General features: G+C 47.1%; 9 protein-coding genes across 9 annotated transcripts; 4 read left to right on the forward strand and 5 right to left on the reverse strand.

Moving 5' to 3' along the window:
- Window positions 1–465: 465 nt before the first annotated feature.
- On the forward strand, window positions 466–1007 carry F5891DRAFT_1182597 (P-loop containing nucleoside triphosphate hydrolase protein; the record flags this gene model as incomplete). Its single annotated transcript, XM_041366189.1, has 3 exons — window positions 466–516; window positions 556–786; window positions 843–1007. 3 exons carry the CDS (start codon window positions 466–468, stop codon window positions 1005–1007), a joined length of 447 nt encoding a protein of 148 aa, XP_041231924.1.
- Window positions 1008–1376: 369 nt separating this feature from the next.
- On the forward strand, window positions 1377–2614 carry F5891DRAFT_1182598 (uncharacterized protein; the record flags this gene model as incomplete). Its single annotated transcript, XM_041366190.1, has 5 exons — window positions 1377–1463; window positions 1523–1741; window positions 1781–1967; window positions 2044–2068; window positions 2140–2614. The coding sequence occupies 5 exons, from the start codon at window positions 1377–1379 to the stop codon at window positions 2612–2614; spliced, it is 993 nt and encodes a 330-aa protein (XP_041231925.1).
- A 199-nt stretch (window positions 2615–2813) lies between these two features.
- On the reverse strand, window positions 2814–3288 carry F5891DRAFT_1125665 (uncharacterized protein; the record flags this gene model as incomplete). Its single annotated transcript, XM_041363992.1, has 3 exons — window positions 2814–2877; window positions 2910–3154; window positions 3202–3288. The coding sequence occupies 3 exons, from the start codon at window positions 3286–3288 to the stop codon at window positions 2814–2816; spliced, it is 396 nt and encodes a 131-aa protein (XP_041231926.1).
- A 39-nt stretch (window positions 3289–3327) lies between these two features.
- F5891DRAFT_942036 (uncharacterized protein) lies at window positions 3328–3564 on the reverse strand (the record flags this gene model as incomplete). Its single annotated transcript, XM_041374383.1, has 1 exon — window positions 3328–3564. A coding segment is annotated over one exon (237 nt), but the record flags the coding sequence as incomplete, so codon positions are not given.
- A 146-nt stretch (window positions 3565–3710) lies between these two features.
- Window positions 3711–5504, reverse strand: F5891DRAFT_1125666 (uncharacterized protein; the record flags this gene model as incomplete). Its single annotated transcript, XM_041363993.1, has 4 exons — window positions 3711–3885; window positions 3962–4323; window positions 4738–5091; window positions 5145–5504. 4 exons carry the CDS (start codon window positions 5502–5504, stop codon window positions 3711–3713), a joined length of 1251 nt encoding a protein of 416 aa, XP_041231928.1.
- Window positions 5505–7213: 1709 nt separating this feature from the next.
- F5891DRAFT_942408 (metallophosphoesterase domain-containing protein 1) lies at window positions 7214–8113 on the forward strand (the record flags this gene model as incomplete). Its single annotated transcript, XM_041374422.1, has 2 exons — window positions 7214–7559; window positions 7587–8113. 2 exons carry the CDS (start codon window positions 7214–7216, stop codon window positions 8111–8113), a joined length of 873 nt encoding a protein of 290 aa, XP_041231929.1.
- A 296-nt stretch (window positions 8114–8409) lies between these two features.
- On the reverse strand, window positions 8410–8836 carry F5891DRAFT_933997 (uncharacterized protein; the record flags this gene model as incomplete). Its single annotated transcript, XM_041374007.1, has 2 exons — window positions 8410–8735; window positions 8791–8836. Coding segments are annotated over 2 exons (372 nt in total), but the record flags the coding sequence as incomplete, so codon positions are not given.
- Window positions 8837–10795: 1959 nt separating this feature from the next.
- Window positions 10796–12462, reverse strand: F5891DRAFT_560345 (kinase-like domain-containing protein). Its single transcript, XM_041372266.1, has 3 exons — window positions 11995–12462; window positions 11550–11939; window positions 10796–11485 (listed from the first exon to the last, which is right to left on the reverse strand). The coding sequence occupies exons 1-3, from the start codon at window positions 12157–12159 to the stop codon at window positions 10946–10948; spliced, it is 1095 nt and encodes a 364-aa protein (XP_041231931.1). The 5' UTR covers window positions 12160–12462; the 3' UTR covers window positions 10796–10945.
- Window positions 12463–12911: 449 nt separating this feature from the next.
- On the forward strand, window positions 12912–15521 carry F5891DRAFT_1138182 (uncharacterized protein; the record flags this gene model as incomplete). The annotated part of the gene is made up of 6 exons (XM_041364848.1): window positions 12912–13363; window positions 13428–13781; window positions 13910–14031; window positions 14102–14472; window positions 14530–15245; window positions 15324–15521. 6 exons carry the CDS (start codon window positions 12912–12914, stop codon window positions 15445–15447), a joined length of 2139 nt encoding a protein of 712 aa, XP_041231932.1. The 3' UTR covers window positions 15448–15521.
- Between the last annotated feature and the right edge of the window lie 3179 nt (window positions 15522–18700).

Below are 18700 nucleotides of genomic sequence, written 5' to 3' on the forward strand. Positions count from 1 at the left end.
TGGGCAGAGTTGAGGCGAAGCATGAACATGCAGCATTAATATTCCAGTGAGATGTTAGGCAGCAGTGACGGCAGGCACGTTGGCAGGATTGATTGACATGGTTGTTTGAAACATCAAATGGAGTTTGGATTCCGCTCGGAGGTGCCGATGTCCCATACTTTGTCCCATACTTTGTCCCAGACTCTGTCCCAGACTGGCCAAATCCCAGACTCCTACCCAGTCGGCAGTGTGTAGAGAGCCACATCCAAATACAACCACACATAGTTTTTCCGAACTAATTCTGACTTCTTGTTAGGCTCTAACACACATAGCCAACTAGCACAACTTGACGTAGCATAAGATTATGGTTTGTTTGTCTCTCCATAAAATCTAAGTTTCCAGCGGTCGGAAGTTGAGATGTCAGTATTAAAATTAATTCTTTTGAGATATGTGTCAATATGCGTCATTCTTTGTGCTAGTAGTGTCATGTCGGCCTTGCAATATAAAGTCCCCGCCTTCAATGATCTCAAGAAGCTCGTTGAAACTTCATTCAGATTCACTCCATGTACCTGGTAGCTCGACTCAGCTCTATCTCAGCTCCAGAAAAAAGATGTCTTTACCATCTCACCTACGGGCTCTGGCAAGACTTTGACATTCTGGATTCCAATGCTCTGCAATGATGGTGGAGTCACCATTATCATCACACCATTAAACATACTCGGTGACAAGAATGAGACCGAAGTTCGTGCCATGGGCATCAGTGCCATGAACTTGACAGCCACAACTGCAACAGATGAGGTATTCAAGGTCAGTTTTCATTAGTTAGGACTTGAAACATCAATCAAACCCTCACTGATTTATAGGATATCGAAGACCTCAAATACCGTGTGATTGGTGTCAGTCCAGAGCGTATCCTGCAAGACCAATGCTTTCGGATGTTATGGAAGTCGAAGAAGTTCACTGGAAAGCTGTTTAACATTACTATAGACGAAGGGCACTGTGTCAGCGAGTGGGGAGATGGATTCTGACCTCTTTACAATGAACTGGGCATTCTCCGGTGGCTACTACCATCGCATGTTACTTTTCATGCTGCGTCGGCAACCATGCCTCCACACATTCTCAGTGACGTGCAAATGAAGCTCTGAATAAATGTTAACAGGGTGGTCAAGATTCAGCATTCAAATGACCGACCGAATATTCAATTGATGGTCATGCTAATGCTTTACCCCAAAAACTGCTTCCATGATTTGGATTGTATCCTCAATTTCGATGCTGGGCCACCAAAGAAGTTCATGGTTTTCGTCAATTCCCGATGAATTTCTGAGCATGCCGTTGAACACTGCTGGACTCAATTGCCTACTCACCTTCGCAACAAAATCGTTTGGTTCCATTCCAGAATGACAATGGAGTTTCGCACTGAGATCATTGAGAAGCTTTGCAAAGGCGAAATCTGGGGAATCTTTTGCACAGATGCAGCAGGGATGGTAAAGTCATTCTTTGTAATTGCCATAGTGACATAGACTCACGGTTCACATACATTTAGGGCCTCGACCTTCGAGATATTCAGTTAGTTATCCAGTGGGGCTACACTGGATCATTGTGTGCACTTATGCAGTATTTAGGACGAGCCGCTCATGACCCTGCAGTGACTGCAATAGCAATGTACTTTGTCGAGCGAGAGCACTTCAACACTTACAAGGGCAAATGGAAGCAACCTGCCAGCTCATCAAAAAAGTGGCTCTCACAAAAGAGTGCCAAGGTCGTCAGAAGAGGCAATGGTAATCCAACTGAAAGATTGTAGGATGAGAGTGAAGGGAGTGCTGATGGAGATAGCACGGATGATGATGATATTAATGACAAAGATGGTAGAAATGGCACAGGGAACAATGCGGAAGGACCAGGAGTCTCACAACAAATACTTCCCACCAGCCTCGATAATGAGGAGTACGAAGCAGCTGCAATGGCAGCATTCATCAATGGACATCTGTGTGGGTTCTGCTGTAGGAGGGTGGCAGACAAATACTTTGACAACACTGCAGGTATAACTTTTAAATTGATTTAAAGTTGTTGATGCTGAATTGTTGACAAAGTACGAGAAGCACAAATGTGTTGTCATTGTTGCACCCCAGATTGGTCACACGTGTGCTGTGACATATGCAGTGACGCAACATTGAGTGTCAACTTACTTCCAACACAAGCTCCATCGTCAATGCAAGCCAAATGCAAGATCAAGATTCCCGAACACGAGATGACATCTGGCGAGCACCGATTACGGGAGAAGTTGTGGGAATGGCGTAAATTTCAGATGGTGGAAGAAGGTCTTGACAGTGATGTCTTTTTCGGTCCTCAAGTCATCATGTCAAACAAAACTCTCGACTGGATTGTTGAGTTAGCATATGGGTTGAAGCTTCCTGATGTCACATCCCTCTGTCAGCAAACTGACTGGTGCCATGTGAACGAGTATGACACCAAAATCATCGATATAGTCCTGGCATGTATACCCACCCATCCAACTCCAGCACTAGCACCCTCAACACAGCAAAATCTGTCAACACCTAGTTCACCTCAGGCTGTGGCTCCATCAAAATGGCAGAATCGTTGTAGCGCATGTCTAGGAGTAGGGCACAATGGGTGAGTGTCCTGACCATCACCAGTAGTTTAATTTAAATCGTCACTCCACAGCAAGAAATTGATTATGTCCAATGTATGGCACCAAGAGCTGCCAGTCAAACAGTGAGAACATTCCTCCTGCCCCTGCCACCATTCTCCCAACACCGTCTGCTACTCTTCAAGTCCTTACATCGTCGGACATGTTTTCATCTTCCAATATGAGGTCAGTCTATCAGATCTTCTGGTTCTATGTCATCCGTCTCTGCTTCGTCTACCATACTGACTTTCCTCTCTTGCATTAGTGTCATGCCAGCAACTACTTGATCGGGAATGCTGCGCAGGGCTGACCGTCCAGGTTTGAAAATATGCAAGTGCTTTCTTTAATGCATGATGCGAGGCGCTGAATTGTTTTCGTCATGTCAGGTTGCGCATGTCGGATTGTGCAATGAGTCAAGTGGAATGTGTTTTCGACGGTGATGTGGCAGTTACGATACACTTCAATAAGAGGCGACTGCTTGATGATGTGATTGATTGTGCAATTGGGACCTGTTCCAGCAAATATAACCTTTCATACAGTTAAATCTCGTGTCTGGCCGTCTGAGAACAACTGACTTTTGTGTACAAGTTGTTTCTCTCTACCAACCAGTCAACCAGACAAAAGGACAAGGATTTTCCCATTGGATTACATAGTAAGTTCATCTGGATTATCTTTCTGCTTATATTGTTGAACTCCTGCCCCTAGTAGACATTGTAAGTCACGCACCTGAGTTCAACAGGGTAGTTGTATTGAAGGTTGGTCAGGAAGTGCAGGATCTGTACTGCATATTTATGCTTCCCCGTGGCCTTGAACATGTATATCCATGGCAGAAACGAAGCCTCTACTTGACCAATATCTCCAGCATTCATTGCTTGACACAGGTCAATATACAGCAGCTCATCTTGATTTCGAAGTACTTGGTTTTCAAAATGCCTGTCTCATTGTTCCTTTGGCTTCACACATGCACAGTCAAGTGTATCTGTGCGTGCAACATACTTCTGCACAATTGTATGTGACATACTAATGATAGCATCCCAGGACAGTTTTGAAGCTGCAAACAACTCTAAGGTCGTCCACTCATGGTTTACGCTCTGTGCTTCAAGTCGCCAGCAGTCAAGCATCGATGCTTGAAGGTCGTGATGTATGACTTCATGCATACGTCGAAATCCAGGCTTGCTAACCATCTTCTTGGTTTCATCTGGTCGCAGGTACCCCACTGACTGAAACAGGCTATTCTCGTCATCCCTGCCTTCCTTTGGCTGAAGATATATATGCCAGAGTGCATCTGCACATGCCATCTTGTAGTAGAAAAGCCCAGGAAGAAAAACAACATACTGTAGGCAGTTTTTCGGTGTTGTTTCGATTATCCTGCTGTCGCCAACAGTATCTAACCATTCCTTTGTCAAAAGGTCACCATGGACAAGGAGTACATGCTCTGACATATCTATGTCATGACTTTGGTCGAAGTCATTGCTGTTTTTGTCTCTGATCCCTCCTTGATGAAGTAAGTTTTCCATCACTTCAACATTTCCATCCGTTGTTGATTGTTTGATGTTCATGACACGGCAAGGCACCTGTTCAGTCTTGTGTAAGGGTATGCGTTCCACTGGTGCTGGCTCGCATAACTCCTTTTCAAAATGTTGAAAATGCTGGCCATGATGGACTAGGATCTCCCAAGCATGCCATGCAAATGCTTCCTGCCGCGGTGAAGGTACAACAATTCAGATGGTGAGTCTGAACAATGTTGGGTCTTGCAGAACCTAGCTGCTATTCGACCCTAAAGGGTTTCTGGACCAGGCTTAAGGCTCAGAGGAGAGGAAATATCATAGAAAACTACTGAGCACTCAGACTCATACTGGTAACTGGTGAAAAGATTGATTGCTTATGTAAGCTACAAAAGTGCCAACATAAGGTAAGGTAAAAACAGTCTCTACAAGCCCAGCCAGAAATGAATCCCTACAGCGGACTGGGTCTAGTTGGATTTGACTGTTAGTTGTAAGTGTCATCTTTGTGCAGCTGCATCATAGATTTAAGTTCAATGAACAGAGGATGTGGTGGGTTGAGAGGGAGGGCTGGGTTGCGAGGATTTCATTCCCACATCCACTGGGAACAGCACTATTCACGCCAAATAGTGGTATCACAGTTGTAGAGGTTGCACTGACAAAGTTCGAATGGTGCTCGAGTGTTGGCTGCTCAGTTTTGAAGTCGATATCAACGTTGTCATAAGCAAATGCAGATTGTAGTGATCGAATTGCACGTCTTATTCTAGCTGATGCCTGATGCGACACAGATTGTACAGCGTTATGGATTGATGAAATGCTGATGGACAGACCAGCATGAGCAAGTGTTTCAATGACTTTCTCAGGGACCAAGGTTGAGTGATAGAAGAACCCCAGGATGCCTTGAAGGTAATTGCACCTTTCATTTGAGTTCTGTAGCATTATACTGATACAAACAACCGCCTTCTGTAGCAAGTTTGTAAACTCAAACAGTCACATTATTTCAACTGCAGACTCACGATGGAAATTAGTGCAGCATTCCTTTCTGCTGCGTGCACATGTTTTTTTGTTTTCATCTTTGTGTTTCCCCCACTCTCGCCGTCCATTCCCTCACCACCAAACTCACCAAGATCCATCTCCGCCTCTGATCCAAGGCTACTTGTCATACCATCAGAATATATCATGGCACGTTGGCAGTCCTGATTGCTGTCGAGGAGAGTGCTGATGAGGCCCCACAACAGTGGAGTTACAGTGCGCATTTTTGTTGCCATCATCTCCATAAATTGGCCTTTGAGCTGCTCAACCGTTGCTGCGCTTGCCTTGAAATGTAGCCCATGCCGCTCGTGGCTCAGGTTGGTGTAGAGACTCGTGCGTCTCATGGTCTGATATGACAGTTCTCACTAGGGAGTACATAGCACAAACTTGTAGCATCACTCTGTGCGCTACCCGCAGCTATCCCTATATGAGGCGCAGCTTTCCCGCGCTTTGCGATGTATATGTGTGCATGTGTTCCTGTGCTTGAGCGCCCTATAGCGCCAGCCATCCAGATGCATCCATCCACTGTCCTCCAAGTTCTCTAGTGCGTATATTTCTGTTTCTCTCATTTGTATATTGTTCCACCTTATTTTTATCATGGACCCTTACTTATATATATCTTTACATACCTTACTCGGTAGCGCTTCAGCTCTGCATTACAGCACTTAGGCGCGCTATATAAGCGCCAGCAGTACATACTACTCTTCACTTACTTTTCACCACTGAACTTCACCTCTCACTTTACCTAGCACTTACTACCTAGAAAGTCGCAGTAAAACTCAATCTGTTTACATCTCACACTCTCATCTCTTATCTTGCATTATAACATCACTTAAGCTTAGTCTCTCTCATTTCTGCATATCTGCGCGCACTTTGCCACGCTTCGCGCCTTACACGCGCGTTTTCCCGCGCCTTGCACGCACCTGCACGCTTTCTCATGCTTCGCTTCAGCACATATCTCTAGATCCTTGCTGCACTCGCTTCCCCTTTAGGGTCAAACGCACTTGCCATCTCAAGCATAGCAGACTAGGCAACGCACGACCTACAACATTTTTTAGATACAGTCAGGAGCTTCATTTGTTCCTCACAGTATTGTTGTTTCTACATCGGTAACTTCTCTGCACATTATCTTTGTGGCTGTTCCAATTGCCCATTTTGACACTGACTTGTGGCTCTCTTGATGATAGAACAATGAACAGATGTTTCCAGCATTGCGAAGCAGTGACTCGTGCCCAATGTGATGATGCGGCTCTTTGCTATTCAGTAGACCTTGCACAAAGCCAGCAACAGACAACTGATTGGCGTGAAGGGCATACAATATGTTGCTGATTGAATTAGCAGCTTGCATGGGGGAAGAAAAATCGCTCTAATTTGTGCCAACCATGCTCTTAATCTAGTAGCCTCAAGGTGCAGCATGTTCAACATGCGGCACCTCATTGCATACCTTCGCTTAAACCTATTTAATATATTATATTTATTCAAACGCGGACACCAGCGGATGACTTCCCAAAAAAACTTAGATTTTACAGAGAGACAAACAAACTATAATCTTACGCCACATCAAGTTGTGCCAGTCGGCTATGTGTGTTAGAGCCCTTTTGTTCGTAGTAGGACGTGCGGAGCCAAACGGACGAGCTTGAGACTAGAGACAAAAGAATGTATACTAGTAGAGTCAGTAAATGAATGAACTATAGTAATGAATGTCTCACCTCAGTCTTACACTTGTGGTGTAGTAGACTGAGGTATTAGTAACCGTTCTGTCTGTATGTACTTGCGTGATTATGTAAGTTGTACTCGCCATATGATAATCGATAAACAAACAACAAGCCCAACAAAAAGTCGGAAGTATTTCGGAAAAACTATGTGTGGTTGTATTTGCACAGCGTGGCTATTAGGATGTGGCTCTCTACACACTGCCAACTGGGTAGGAGTCTGGCCAAATCCCTGACTTTCTGAACAAGCTAGTTTATATTCCGCTTATTAATAAGCCATTTGATCTTCAGCGACGCTTTTCCTCACGGGCATATGCCAGATTGATCCTTTTCGAACGAGCATGTCTGGCTTCGATGCAATCATTAATCGCAAAGCTCCTAGTCCATGGGAGCTGTTCAAGACCAATCCTAGCCTTTATATAGCTTCAAAGCTATATAATAGTCTCAGCCAACGAATGCTACGTCCTTTGTCTACCCCCATTCGCACCATATGCATATCAGACACTCACAACACCGACATATCTGCCCTGATACCACCCGGTGATATCCTCATTCACGCAGGTGATCTTACTCATTCTGGCACTCCCCGTGAGCTCCAGGTCACCTTTGACTGGCTAGTCTCTCTTCCACATGAACACAAAATCGTTATAGCCAGGAATCACGATACGTACCTTCAGACAGCTGAGGGTCGTTCATGGGTCCACACATGGTGAGATTGTGGCATAATTTATCTGGAGGATGAGGCTCACACTATCCAAGTGCGCGGTCGCACATTCAAAATCTTTGGCAGCCCATTCACTCCGCAGCACGGCAATGGTGCTTTCCAATACCCACGTATGGGTGTCACTGGCACTCCCAGCCATTGGTCTGTTATTCCAAATGACACAGATATTCTCATCACTCATGGTCCTCCTCATGGTCATCTCGATCTCGCTGGACTTGGTTGCAGAGCCCTGCTTGCACGTATATGGGAGCTTGGTAGGACACACCAGCCAGTGCTTCATGTGTTCGGCCACATTCATGGCGGTCGTGGAATCGAGAATATGCCCTGGGACTCTGCTCAGTCAATATGGGAGGACATTGTGCTCAAAAAAGGGGGTTGGTTTCACACTATGCATTTGCTATGGGCAATGCTTTGGGGTGGCCAGGATAATGGTATAAGGACAATTGCTGTCAATGCATCTGTGGTTGGAGGTCCGCGAGACCGTGATATCCAGCCTCCTGTCGTCATTGATATATAAGAAATCGAAATCCACTATCGCATTCACCCACTGACTAGTAATGTATTCATACCGCTAGCTCTCTACCCACTTACAAGTTTGGGTCAACATGTCATGCCCATATCCTTGTATGATCATATACTTATAATACAGGAAAGTGTGCTCATCGCTGAATTGATTCACCCCTCTATATATCCTCCACACAAAGCCTTTAACTCCTTGATCTGCGCTTCCTGGATTTTGGCCCCATACGCGATCGCTTTCGCCTCAATGTCTGCGACCTTGGTTTTCGCTCCCCTCCTCTTGGATTCTTGGATGAGGTATTGCGACGCATCGGACATATCATAGGACTTCGCGTTCCCTCTCTTTCCAGCCTTCTCTAATTTGGCTACTAGACAGTACATCCAGGGCGCAGTGAGCACCTGAAGCCCAGGCTCATCAAATATGACTGCACCATCGCTAATTGCTTCGTTGTGGAGGCTGGTTTTAGTGTTGGGAGCAATGAAAAGTGCAGTGTGGTTGTTCATGCACCCTTCACCAAGCTGCATGGCTTTGGCGGCGCTTTTAATACCATCTCGCAAGACAGGATTGTTTGCAGTATCAAGGCTGGAGAAATCTACATCCACCGTAGAGGCACGGGAACCTGTACGAGATTGTCAGTTGCATCATCATTAGAAGATCGTTGAACGAATACGCACGAAGAAGAATCGTGTTTATTGCACCTCCAACAGCCACGACGGTTATCTGTTTTTCTTGCTTTTCAGGTGTTTGACCGTCAGCTGTATCGCTGAAACACTGACCCATTGTGATTTATCTCAGTGGAAGAAAGATGTGTTTGACGCTCCAACACTTCGGGGCGCCGAAGCTTCCACCTTCGTCACATGCATCCAGCCACGATTCTCGCCTCCTCCAGGCTCCACTCGTGACCCGTCATTCCACCGGTCTCACCCGGAATGTGAGGTTTACTGTACTAGAGGACTCGTTGTTTGGTTCCTGTAACATCAGATGTGCACATATTAGCAAAAGGCAAGCTTTTCCTATTGCACTCATTATATAGCCATATTCTCGACTTCGATTTTTGTCAGATCTTCTAGAAGGCATGAAAAACTGCATAACCACCGATCCATTATTTAACAACAAAAATACAAAGATGAAGCGTCAATTACGCGAGGCCCAATTACTGATATTCTACTGCCGATAGCCAAGATCAGCTAGAAACCCGGATAGATGGTGGCAAGAACTGTGACTTCTTCAAAACTTCAACTCGCCACTGTGGCACTGGCACTGCCGTACACTGCTAAGCACTGGGCGCTAATTGTCCCTTTTCAAAAAGAAGTTTGATGCTTACGGTGAGTTCATACGGCTCTGAGTGATGGAGCAACCGTGCGATTGATGGATTCAGAAAAGAGATTGAAGATGTAGATGCGAACACGGATATCGCTGCAGCACTACATGTGTAATGTCTAGCTGATAAAACTTTATCTAGACGCTGATGAGCGCTTAGTAGAGACACAGTTGGACCTATGCCATATTCGTCCACCAAAAGTTTGTGATTCATCTTTTCATTCATGGCAGATCCCATCTGATATCACAGGGCAGTGATGCAATTTGCACATATCTTCAAGCAGCGTATTGCATTTTAATGTTATGCAGAACTCAACTTATAAGGAAATCGGGCTTATGCCCCTAAATTAAAAGTCTATGTAGGTAACTTGAAATGACAAGTATATAGAGACAATTTGAATCTACACCGCTATGAATGTATCCTTCCATAGCCAGCACCTTGCAATCTAGAAATGTTACTAATGTACTTTAAGTTATTAATATTTGTCTGCCGACAGGAGCTAAATATGCCTCGTCAACAGATACCAGATAATAAACAGCTTGGCCAAAGGCAGCGCGAGAAGTCGAAGTTCTATTGTCCGGCTCGGGTCGTTCGCATGTACGGACAGTGTCCTACAACAGTTGGTCATACGCGAAAGAAATGTTGAGATATACCCAGGTGTACTGTGCAGCACTTACATTCAAACATGTCGGCCAATATTTGAATTCCTATCATGCAAAGTTCGCGTTCAACGTTCTGGTTGCCTGTCGACCATCTGTTCGCTTGATTAGTGAGAGGAAAAACAAACCAGACTAGAGAACAGTCCGTCGATGCCGTAGATTTGTTCTTGGAAAATGATTTGTTGCACCCAGTCATACCGAAGTACATCGTGAGTGAGTCGCACGCACGACCGCCTTGTGCTTGTCGTTTGTAGCAAATCTATTAATAGCCGATGCCAAGACTCGACAAGGAAGCCCAACTAAGTATGATGTCATCCGTACCTACGGGTTTAGTAGTGCGTAAGACTTCGGTTGCGTTCCGGACACACATTTTTTCGAGCTGGGAAGGATGAGGCGGTATGCATTGTGACTCACTGGCAGAGCCTCAATCACCAAGAATGCCACCAAGTTGCGCTCAAGCTGATAAGGAGGCGGTGATGAGCAGGTGGTACTGAACCTTGGATGTCTCCGAGTTCGGTTCTAGCCGCAGTGACGCCCAAGAGACGCCGTTCGATTTGCTGTATAAGCGTCTAATACCAATCTAATACAAACGCTAACCTATATATGTAGACGCCCACGGCTCCATCGAGCTCCCGATCACACCGGTTCAACATTATAATACAATGTTTGCCGATATACAACCCGACACGACCGGGTCACTGCAAATATTGACCGACAATAGTTGGTAACGAGGTGCTGGTGAATGGATGTTTGCGAGAACATGGTTGTCTATCGCCTGTACTGCGGCTTGCCTTTATTTTTATTAGCATGACATTATTGATAAGTACTACCACCCGCCCAGAGCATTATTCAAGGATCGGTCGGAACCATTTCTATCCTTGCTTGACCGAGGACAGGATCTCCATTGCCCAATAACAGCGCCAATTCCTTCTCATCCCATCCTCTTTGTCTCGCCGTCTCTTCAACCCTACGTACAATCTCCCTGCTCCAAAGTGCATTATCCTCTTCTGATTTGTCGTCGACAACTTCCAGGACATCGACACCCATCCCTCCTAATAGCTCACCCAAAGGGTACGCACCTGCGAACTCCCAATCAAGGACAGCTTGCACCTGCGTCCCATGCATGATGATATTCCGACCGTGAAAGTCTCCGTGCACGAGCACATATGGCTCATCGTCAGCGACAAAGCTGGTCTCTAGCTGACACTTCTTATCTCGTAGCTGCTGCACAAAATCTTCGACAGACGTGAGTTCGAAAAAGTCGGAATCGATATCGGACGCGGGGGCATGGGTATAGTAGTATATCTCTTTATCGTAGCAAGCGAGAATGTATTCCTTTGTGGTTTCGTATGGACCGATGGGGTAGCATCTATTGGAATGAAATTTACCCTGTCCAAAAATGTGATACATTAATCGTCAGAAAAGTCAGATGCAAAATGTGACGAAGACTCACCCGTCCCTTGAAAAGTTTGCTTCCCTCTACGGTCGGTCCAAGGGCATGGCTTGTGGGACTGGCAAATCCGCCTATAGCACTGAAATGCGTCTCCGCCATATCAACGATTATCTCAGCGATCTTCAGGGCGACTGGATGTTTCTCCGCCTCGGTATAGCGAGTCCATATACTGCTCAAAGGCTCGCCATCGATGTATTCTTGAGCGACAAATGGGTTCAGTCCGTCAGCGCGAAATGCGTATATCTTGGGGACTGGAATATTTGGACAACGTGCGGATATCAAGGATATGGAAGCGACTTCGTTTAATATTTGGTGAGGTAGGAGAGTATCTGGTTTCGGAAGGCGTAGAGCAAAACACTTGGGTGTCGTGGAGTCGTTCCAGCCTGAAAGCTGTTTTAGGAAGAATTTAGCTCGACAACGACTGATCAGAAACTCAAGGACTTGCCCAGGATATCAAATATACCTCATTGTATCCCCCTTCACCAAGCTTCCTGTCCACTATAACCTCCGGTGTGGGTCTGTCATCGTCACCTTTACTGATGGCACTGCTAGCATCTTTAAGGGTCTGCTGTAGTACTAGGTTTGTAGTAAATGATTGCGTAATAGACATTGCAGCGCTCTTGCCAGTGGTGTTTCGTGAAAACCGTAGTTACAGAGTTTGCACTGGTGGTGGGTTGATGATGGTATTATGTGGATACCACTGGAACATTGAGTCCCATTGACTATGGTATTGATTGTTTATGAACGAGGAAAACCTTCGCACGATCCAACGTGGATTTGTCTAATGGTAACGAGCCTCCGCTCCTTGTCACGATCAGAACTTGGTGTCAGTCAGAGAGATCGCATTGCTGTGGAACGCCACAGCCACAATCGTCAGTTGACAGTGATCTTGTGTGAACAAGGTGATCAGGCTCCTATCCAGCACTAAGTTAGATTATTTGACGAAATTTACACTTGGCAGGTAAAAACCGTAAATGGGAATCTGCCGCGCCCACCGCTGCTGACCAAGCGCGCCCATCCCGCTGGTTTTCTGCCTCCCTTTCGTCTTTCAACGTCGAAAGACCGATTGTCGAAAAGGTGCGACGGTGCCACGCAGTGGATAGTATTAGTAGTCTGTTTGAACATAATAGTGAGCATGTGTTCTGACCCGAAGTCACTACTTGGGTTGATTTACGGATCACTTGAGCTTAGCACTGTGACCTGAAAGGTCCGCTGTGCCGGTGGGTCCTCAGATTTACTGATTTACGAGTTTACGACAGATTTACCAGATTTACGACCAACTTTGGGTGGTCCTGCACTTAACTCCTGCTTAACTCGCCTTAACTACCCAAAACTTGACTTAGTTTGTCTGTGAGGCCGACCATGGTGAGGACCAAGCTGAAATCGTGCAAAGGGCCTCCTTCCCCTCATGCTGCAGAGGCCAGCCCAAGGAAGCGACGGAAGGGGGCAGTGCCCACAGGAAATACCACCCTGCCGGCCATCAACAAGGTGAAGGAAAGGGCCAAGCAACAGCACAAGCATGCAAAGAAGACGCGCGAGAACTACAATGGATATGTGGAACGAGGACAGACATGGCTGAAGGCACATTTCACTACTAGCAGGGGGGCTATGGCAAGCATGGATTCGGAGACCGTGTCTATCAGTACTGATGCCTACGAGGATCCCACATTCAGGGATGCACTCGAGAGGATGCCCAACCAACATTCTGACAAGGCCCTCGCACTCCTCATCTCCTTCAAGTGTTTCCATGAGAACTGTGGCCAGAGCACGTGCGACGGGACCTACTCAGCCTTCAAAAAATTCTGGGAGGAAGCGTGAGTGCCATATCTGTGTCAGTGAGTCTCATACTTATGGCTTTCGACGGAATGTGCCATCCAGGGATGGAGATACCTATCGTGGGAGGTGGCATTTCAACGAGGCACGTCTGTGCTGGGAAGGAAACCCTGCATCGTCAGCTGAGGTTCAAGACATCATCAAGTCCGTCAAACACAAGACCAGCAGCGAGGGTGGGGACAGAACTCACTCCATTGCAATGTCGAAAGGATTCATGGATCGAATCCTGGCCTGGACCCACAAACTCTGCCCACCAAAGACATTCCTTGGGCTTATGAGGTCAGTTCTGGCACCAGATACGACGAGCACAGAACTCCTCACACTGGAATCGCGTGAATTGCTCACAAAGATGACGATGTACCAAGCATTTAGTACAACGGCCTGGAACCTGTGGACAAGGTCAGCTCACTCGATACAGACTGCTTGCTAAATTTTGAAGCAACCCATGGCAGGTGCTTCGAGCTCATCAAACTGAAACGGAAAGACTTGACCATCGATTTTTTCCAAGTCGGCACAACATTCACAAGATATCTGAATGGCGAGAAACTGTGCTCGAAGGACCTCCACACATATTTCGAGGTGTTTTTGTCCAACCGAAAGGGCTGGCAGCGGAGGGTAGACAAGGGCACGAAGGAATCAGACCTACGGAGTGAGTACCTAGTTACACCAGTTGTTGGTTCATAATTCGAACATTAACCTCCTGCTGCTCTCATCATCAGGCAACCGGTACAAGCTCTACCCACAGCCAGACTTACCAGGCTGCGACTGCTTCTTCTGGCTCTTACTCTGGCTTACCTTCCTTGAAGTTGCCCACTATGGTCGAAAACTCGAGCCCGAAGACTATATCTTTCCTGCAATAGGTGCAAATGGCATTGTCCACTGTGGTGAACCTATCTCGCACGACACTGTTCAGGCATGGATCGACGAAGCAACCACAGAAGCAGGAATCCCACGAGGCACAGGTGACAACTTCACAACCCACACCTATCGACGTGGTGGTGCACAGTGGCGTTGGATGTTTGCACCTATCGGTCAGCGTTGGACTCTCGCGAGGGTCAGGTGGTGGGGTTCATGGGCAGAGAATGAGAATGTGAGTCTTAGACTGACTCGAACTTCTCTGTTTCTGACAATGAATTACTTCAATTAGTGCGACACACTCATCCGGTATCTCCTCGACGAGCTCTCCACCTACGAAAACGACCATAGTGATGCCCTCTGTCCAACACAGCGCGAAGCTGATGCATCTCTGCTTGGAGAGCACTTGCTTGTCAAGCCCGTTTGCATCCAGGACCTGCAGTCAATGCATGAATGCATCTCAGCTGACGTTGCAGGTCTGCGGAGTGACCTACGCACCCTCGCAGCCACGCTCTACAACGGGCAGCTGACTAACCTGCCCAACTCACGCAGCAGCACAGGCATGTGCAATGCTCCGCACTCGTCAACTCTGCTGTCAAACCCAGGCAACCCCTGCATCGTTCATCACTCATCTGGATCCCTGCCACCCAGCTCCGAGTCTCAGCCATGCTACCCTGCTATTCCCTCCTCCACTCTCCCACAGCCCTCTGCACTCACTCGAATCACAGACGGCGCCACCATTCTTGAAGTTGGTTCCCGCTCACTAGTACTACCTGAGAAGGGACTTGTCATCCCTGATGTCCCAACACGACATCCTGATGGGACCCACACCCCAAGAGCTGCCTCTTGGAGACAGATCGTGAAGCACTGGACAGATGGTGACCCCAAGCACGGATTGCTACTTCCACTTCGAGATTGGCCGCCTGAGTGGATCCGCGGGAAGAACAAGAAGTTTTTTGCAATGAAGTACCACCAACGCTCGGTGATTGCACTGGAGTTTCTCGACCAGTGAGTTGATGTCGCAATTTTCGGGCACACGAACTGCTCTCATCCCCACCCATCATCATTCCATGCACACACTACTAGATTCAATGGACACGAGCCTGCATTCCTCGCCGCATATCCAGAGGCCACTGTGGGCCACACAGCTTTGCTTCGGGCGATCAACCGCGCGAAAAAGGAGCGCGGGGATATTATCCCTCGAAAGTAGTGAGTTATACTTCTCGCGCTCTGCCAGTTGACCTGCGCTGATGGTTTTTAGACTCTTTTTCTTTCTTTCTTTCTTTCTTTCTTTCGGCACCAACACACTTCGAAGCTCCCTCCCTTTTGTTGCCCACTGTCCCTTGTTAATTCAGGCCAAGTCTCGTAGGTCCCATCCAATTCTAACTAATCTCAATGAGCTCGTTACACTACCTACTAGTACTGCTGTCCCCATACTGTACATCCTTGACACACGTCCCTAGCCCTAATGCTCAAGCCTTTCGTTCATTCCCAGACTTGCCTCCCACCAGCACCTCCATCTGTTCCTCCGAGTCCCCATCATCCGGCCTCGTTCCCTCGCGACTTCGTCCTCTCGCTGTGCGCAGCACCCACCCCAACCGCGGCGGGAGGCGGGGTCACGTGACGTGCACTACCGTATATGGCGCGCCAAGAGGTAAAATTTTCGACCTAAGTAAGACATAAGCTGTATGTGATGAAAAGGCGTAGCCCGAGGACTAGCGGGCTTTTAATTTGGTTATGACGCGCGCCACCGAGAGTCTCGTTCCTTGTTTTCGACCTTGTTTATTCTACCATCGCAGTCTTGTAATCAGCAATCTATCTTGTTCCCATCTACGGGATCATCATCAGAGCTATAACAACAGACTTAGGGTGTTGCTGACATTAGGTCGAAAACCCATCTTAAAGCCAGAAACCATTTTATTGGTCGACCCCTATCATGTCGTCTACCACCAACTCACTTGACACCGACCAGAATATGGCCGCTCCTAATAATGGAGACGCACCAGCCTTGTTCCAACTCCTTGCGCAGCTCGTACAAGGACAACAAGATTTCGGACAAGCGGTGACTCAAATTTTGAATCAGCCAGTGCCAGCACCGCAGACACAACCTGCCGCACCTCCCAAGGCATCAGTCGCAGAGCCTGACGCCTATGATGGAAAATACGACACCTTTGATCCTTTTATGAGCCAGCTCTATCTATTGTTCTCTGCCAAACCAGCCGTCTACGTTAACGACCAGATGAAGATTGTCACTGCCTTATCCTTTATGAAGAAAGGCTTTGCAGGAACTTGGGCGACCAACATTACGAAGCAGTTGAGAGAGGGAACTGTTACATTCACAAGCTGGACAGCATTCGAGAGGAAGTTGAAAGAAGTGTTTGATGATCCGAATAAGAAGCGAGCTGCTCAAGTAAAGCTACATGCGCTGAAGAAGAATCCCAAACAATCTGCCAACGAATATTTCACAGAGTTCGACCAGCTTGCGACTCTTGCAGGATTCAATGACGAAGCCCTGCTTGATGTCTTACAGCAGAACCTTGATAAGCTGACCTTTGACGCAATTGTAGCAGCACCACAGGTTGACCGAACTCTGGCGGCCTGGAGGGATTATGCAAAGAGGTATGATAGGAACAAGAGGGCCAATGAGAGGAATGAAGGAGAATCTGCAGGTGGGAGGAGGTTTGGTGAAGGACGAGGAGGACCGGGTTGGTTTCGGCCACAAGGAGGTGTAGGACGGGGATCTCCCCATACAGGTACCACTGGAACGAATGGCACCACTACGGATACTGGGGGTCATGCGGGCACAGGCACTGGGGGCACCAATACAGGGGGCTGGCGCACCTTTCCTGGACGAGGGGAACCTATGGATCTTGACCGGCAGCGTGGACGAGCTAACCAGCTCAAATGCTATAACTGTGGAGAGACGGGACACATTGCTCGTGGTTGTCCTAAGCCACGAGGATGGAATACAATGAGGGCAGTTTTTGAGGGACTGACTGAAGAACAAAAGGGAGAAGTAGCGGAGATTTTTAATTTACAAGAGAAGCAGGAGGATTTTTGAAGACGCCGGGAGAGAAGGGTGCTAACTCACCGGCGGATTGTATGATAAGTGCTGAATCAGTCAATGAAACATGTGGTTCGGACTCCCAAGCACCCACTTCTGTAGATCAACCAAAGAGTAAACTACAAAAGAAGAATCAGCGGAGGAAGGAGCGAAAGCAGAATGATAAAAAGGAGGAAACTAGTAAAAGACAGTTGGAGGATGACGAGAAGGCGAAGAAAGGTTCTCTGCTATGGACCATGGAAATGCTTTATTCCGATGATGAAAAGGCATTGAAGACGTTACGTCGTTGGACCAATCGTCAGCGCATCTCAGAGGTTGATATTGACCTCTTACTCTGACTTCGACAGCTCGCGCCAATTCAACAAAGGGAGGTTCTCCGAGAGTTGAAACATCCAAGAACCTGGATCCGCAAAATTAATCAAAATTCCGTTGTCACGCCGGTTACTATTGGTACCCTTGATGATCAACGCACTTTCCAATTGAACGCTCTTCTGGATTGTGGAGCCACAGGCTGCTATATCGACGAGGGATTTGCACAAGCCAAAGGTCTTAATCTCGAATCACTTCCTCGACCCATTCCAGTTTATAACGCGGATGGCTCACACAACGAAGGAGGTCCAATTCGATCTGTGGTGGTTGCGTCTCCAGGTACAAGATCACATCGAGGTCTTTAATTTTGCAGTTACCAACATTGGAAAGATGGACCTTATCATTGGTTTCGATTGGCTTCGGAAGCATAATCCCTCTGTTGACTGGCGCACTGGAGATATCACCTTTAATCGCTGCCCACTTGCTTGCCGTGCTACCTTCGGAGGAGAGATATCACATGAGCCAGAAGATGAGCCTTGTAAAGAGAAGCAGAAAGCGGAACAGTTGGAAGATGGAGACCGCATCTTTGTCACTAAGTTTGAGGTCGAGACGTTGGAAGAATGGCAGTATTGGGAGAAGGCTAGAGGACGTGAAAAGATTAGGGCTGTGGAAACACGCTCTCAAAAGTTGGCAGAGGAGGCACTCAAGAAGGGAACGAAGATGTCATTGGAAGAATTACTTCCCAAACACCTTGAAGATTTTACGCCAGTGTTTGAGAAAGCCTCATTTGATCGCTTACCTGACCGACGTCAGTGGGATCATGCTATTCAACTCAAACCAGGCATTGAACCTTTCAATAGCAAGATTTACCCGCTAAGTCTTGTTGAGCAAGCTGAACTCGACAAATTCATTGAAGAACATCTGCGCACAGGACGAATTCGACCTTCAAAATCCCCTATTGCTTCCCCATTCTTCTTCGTCAAGAAGAAAGATGGCTCTCTGCGTCCTGTACAGGACTATCGCAAGTTAAACTCAGCCACCATCAAAAATCGGTATCCCCTTCCTCTGATTTCCGAAGTGATCCACAAAC

The sequence above is a fragment of the Suillus fuscotomentosus genome, assembly GCF_016647785.1.
Source record: "Suillus fuscotomentosus strain FC203 chromosome Unknown F5891scaffold_5, whole genome shotgun sequence".
NCBI lineage: Eukaryota > Fungi > Basidiomycota > Agaricomycetes > Boletales > Suillaceae > Suillus > Suillus fuscotomentosus.

Bases quoted from the DNA above. Each gene is read 5' to 3' on its own strand.
- F5891DRAFT_560345 (XM_041372266.1), bottom strand. From the start codon at position 12,159: ATGTCTATTACGCAATCATTTACTACAAACCTAGTACTACAGCAGACC. The intron at 11,940-11,994 runs GCAAGTCCTTGA...TTCCTAAAACAG, and splicing joins AGGTATATTTGATATCCTGG to CTTTCAGGCTGGAACGACTC. The intron at 11,486-11,549 runs GTGAGTCTTCGT...ATTTTTGGACAG, and splicing joins GCAAACTTTTCAAGGGACGG to GGTAAATTTCATTCCAATAG.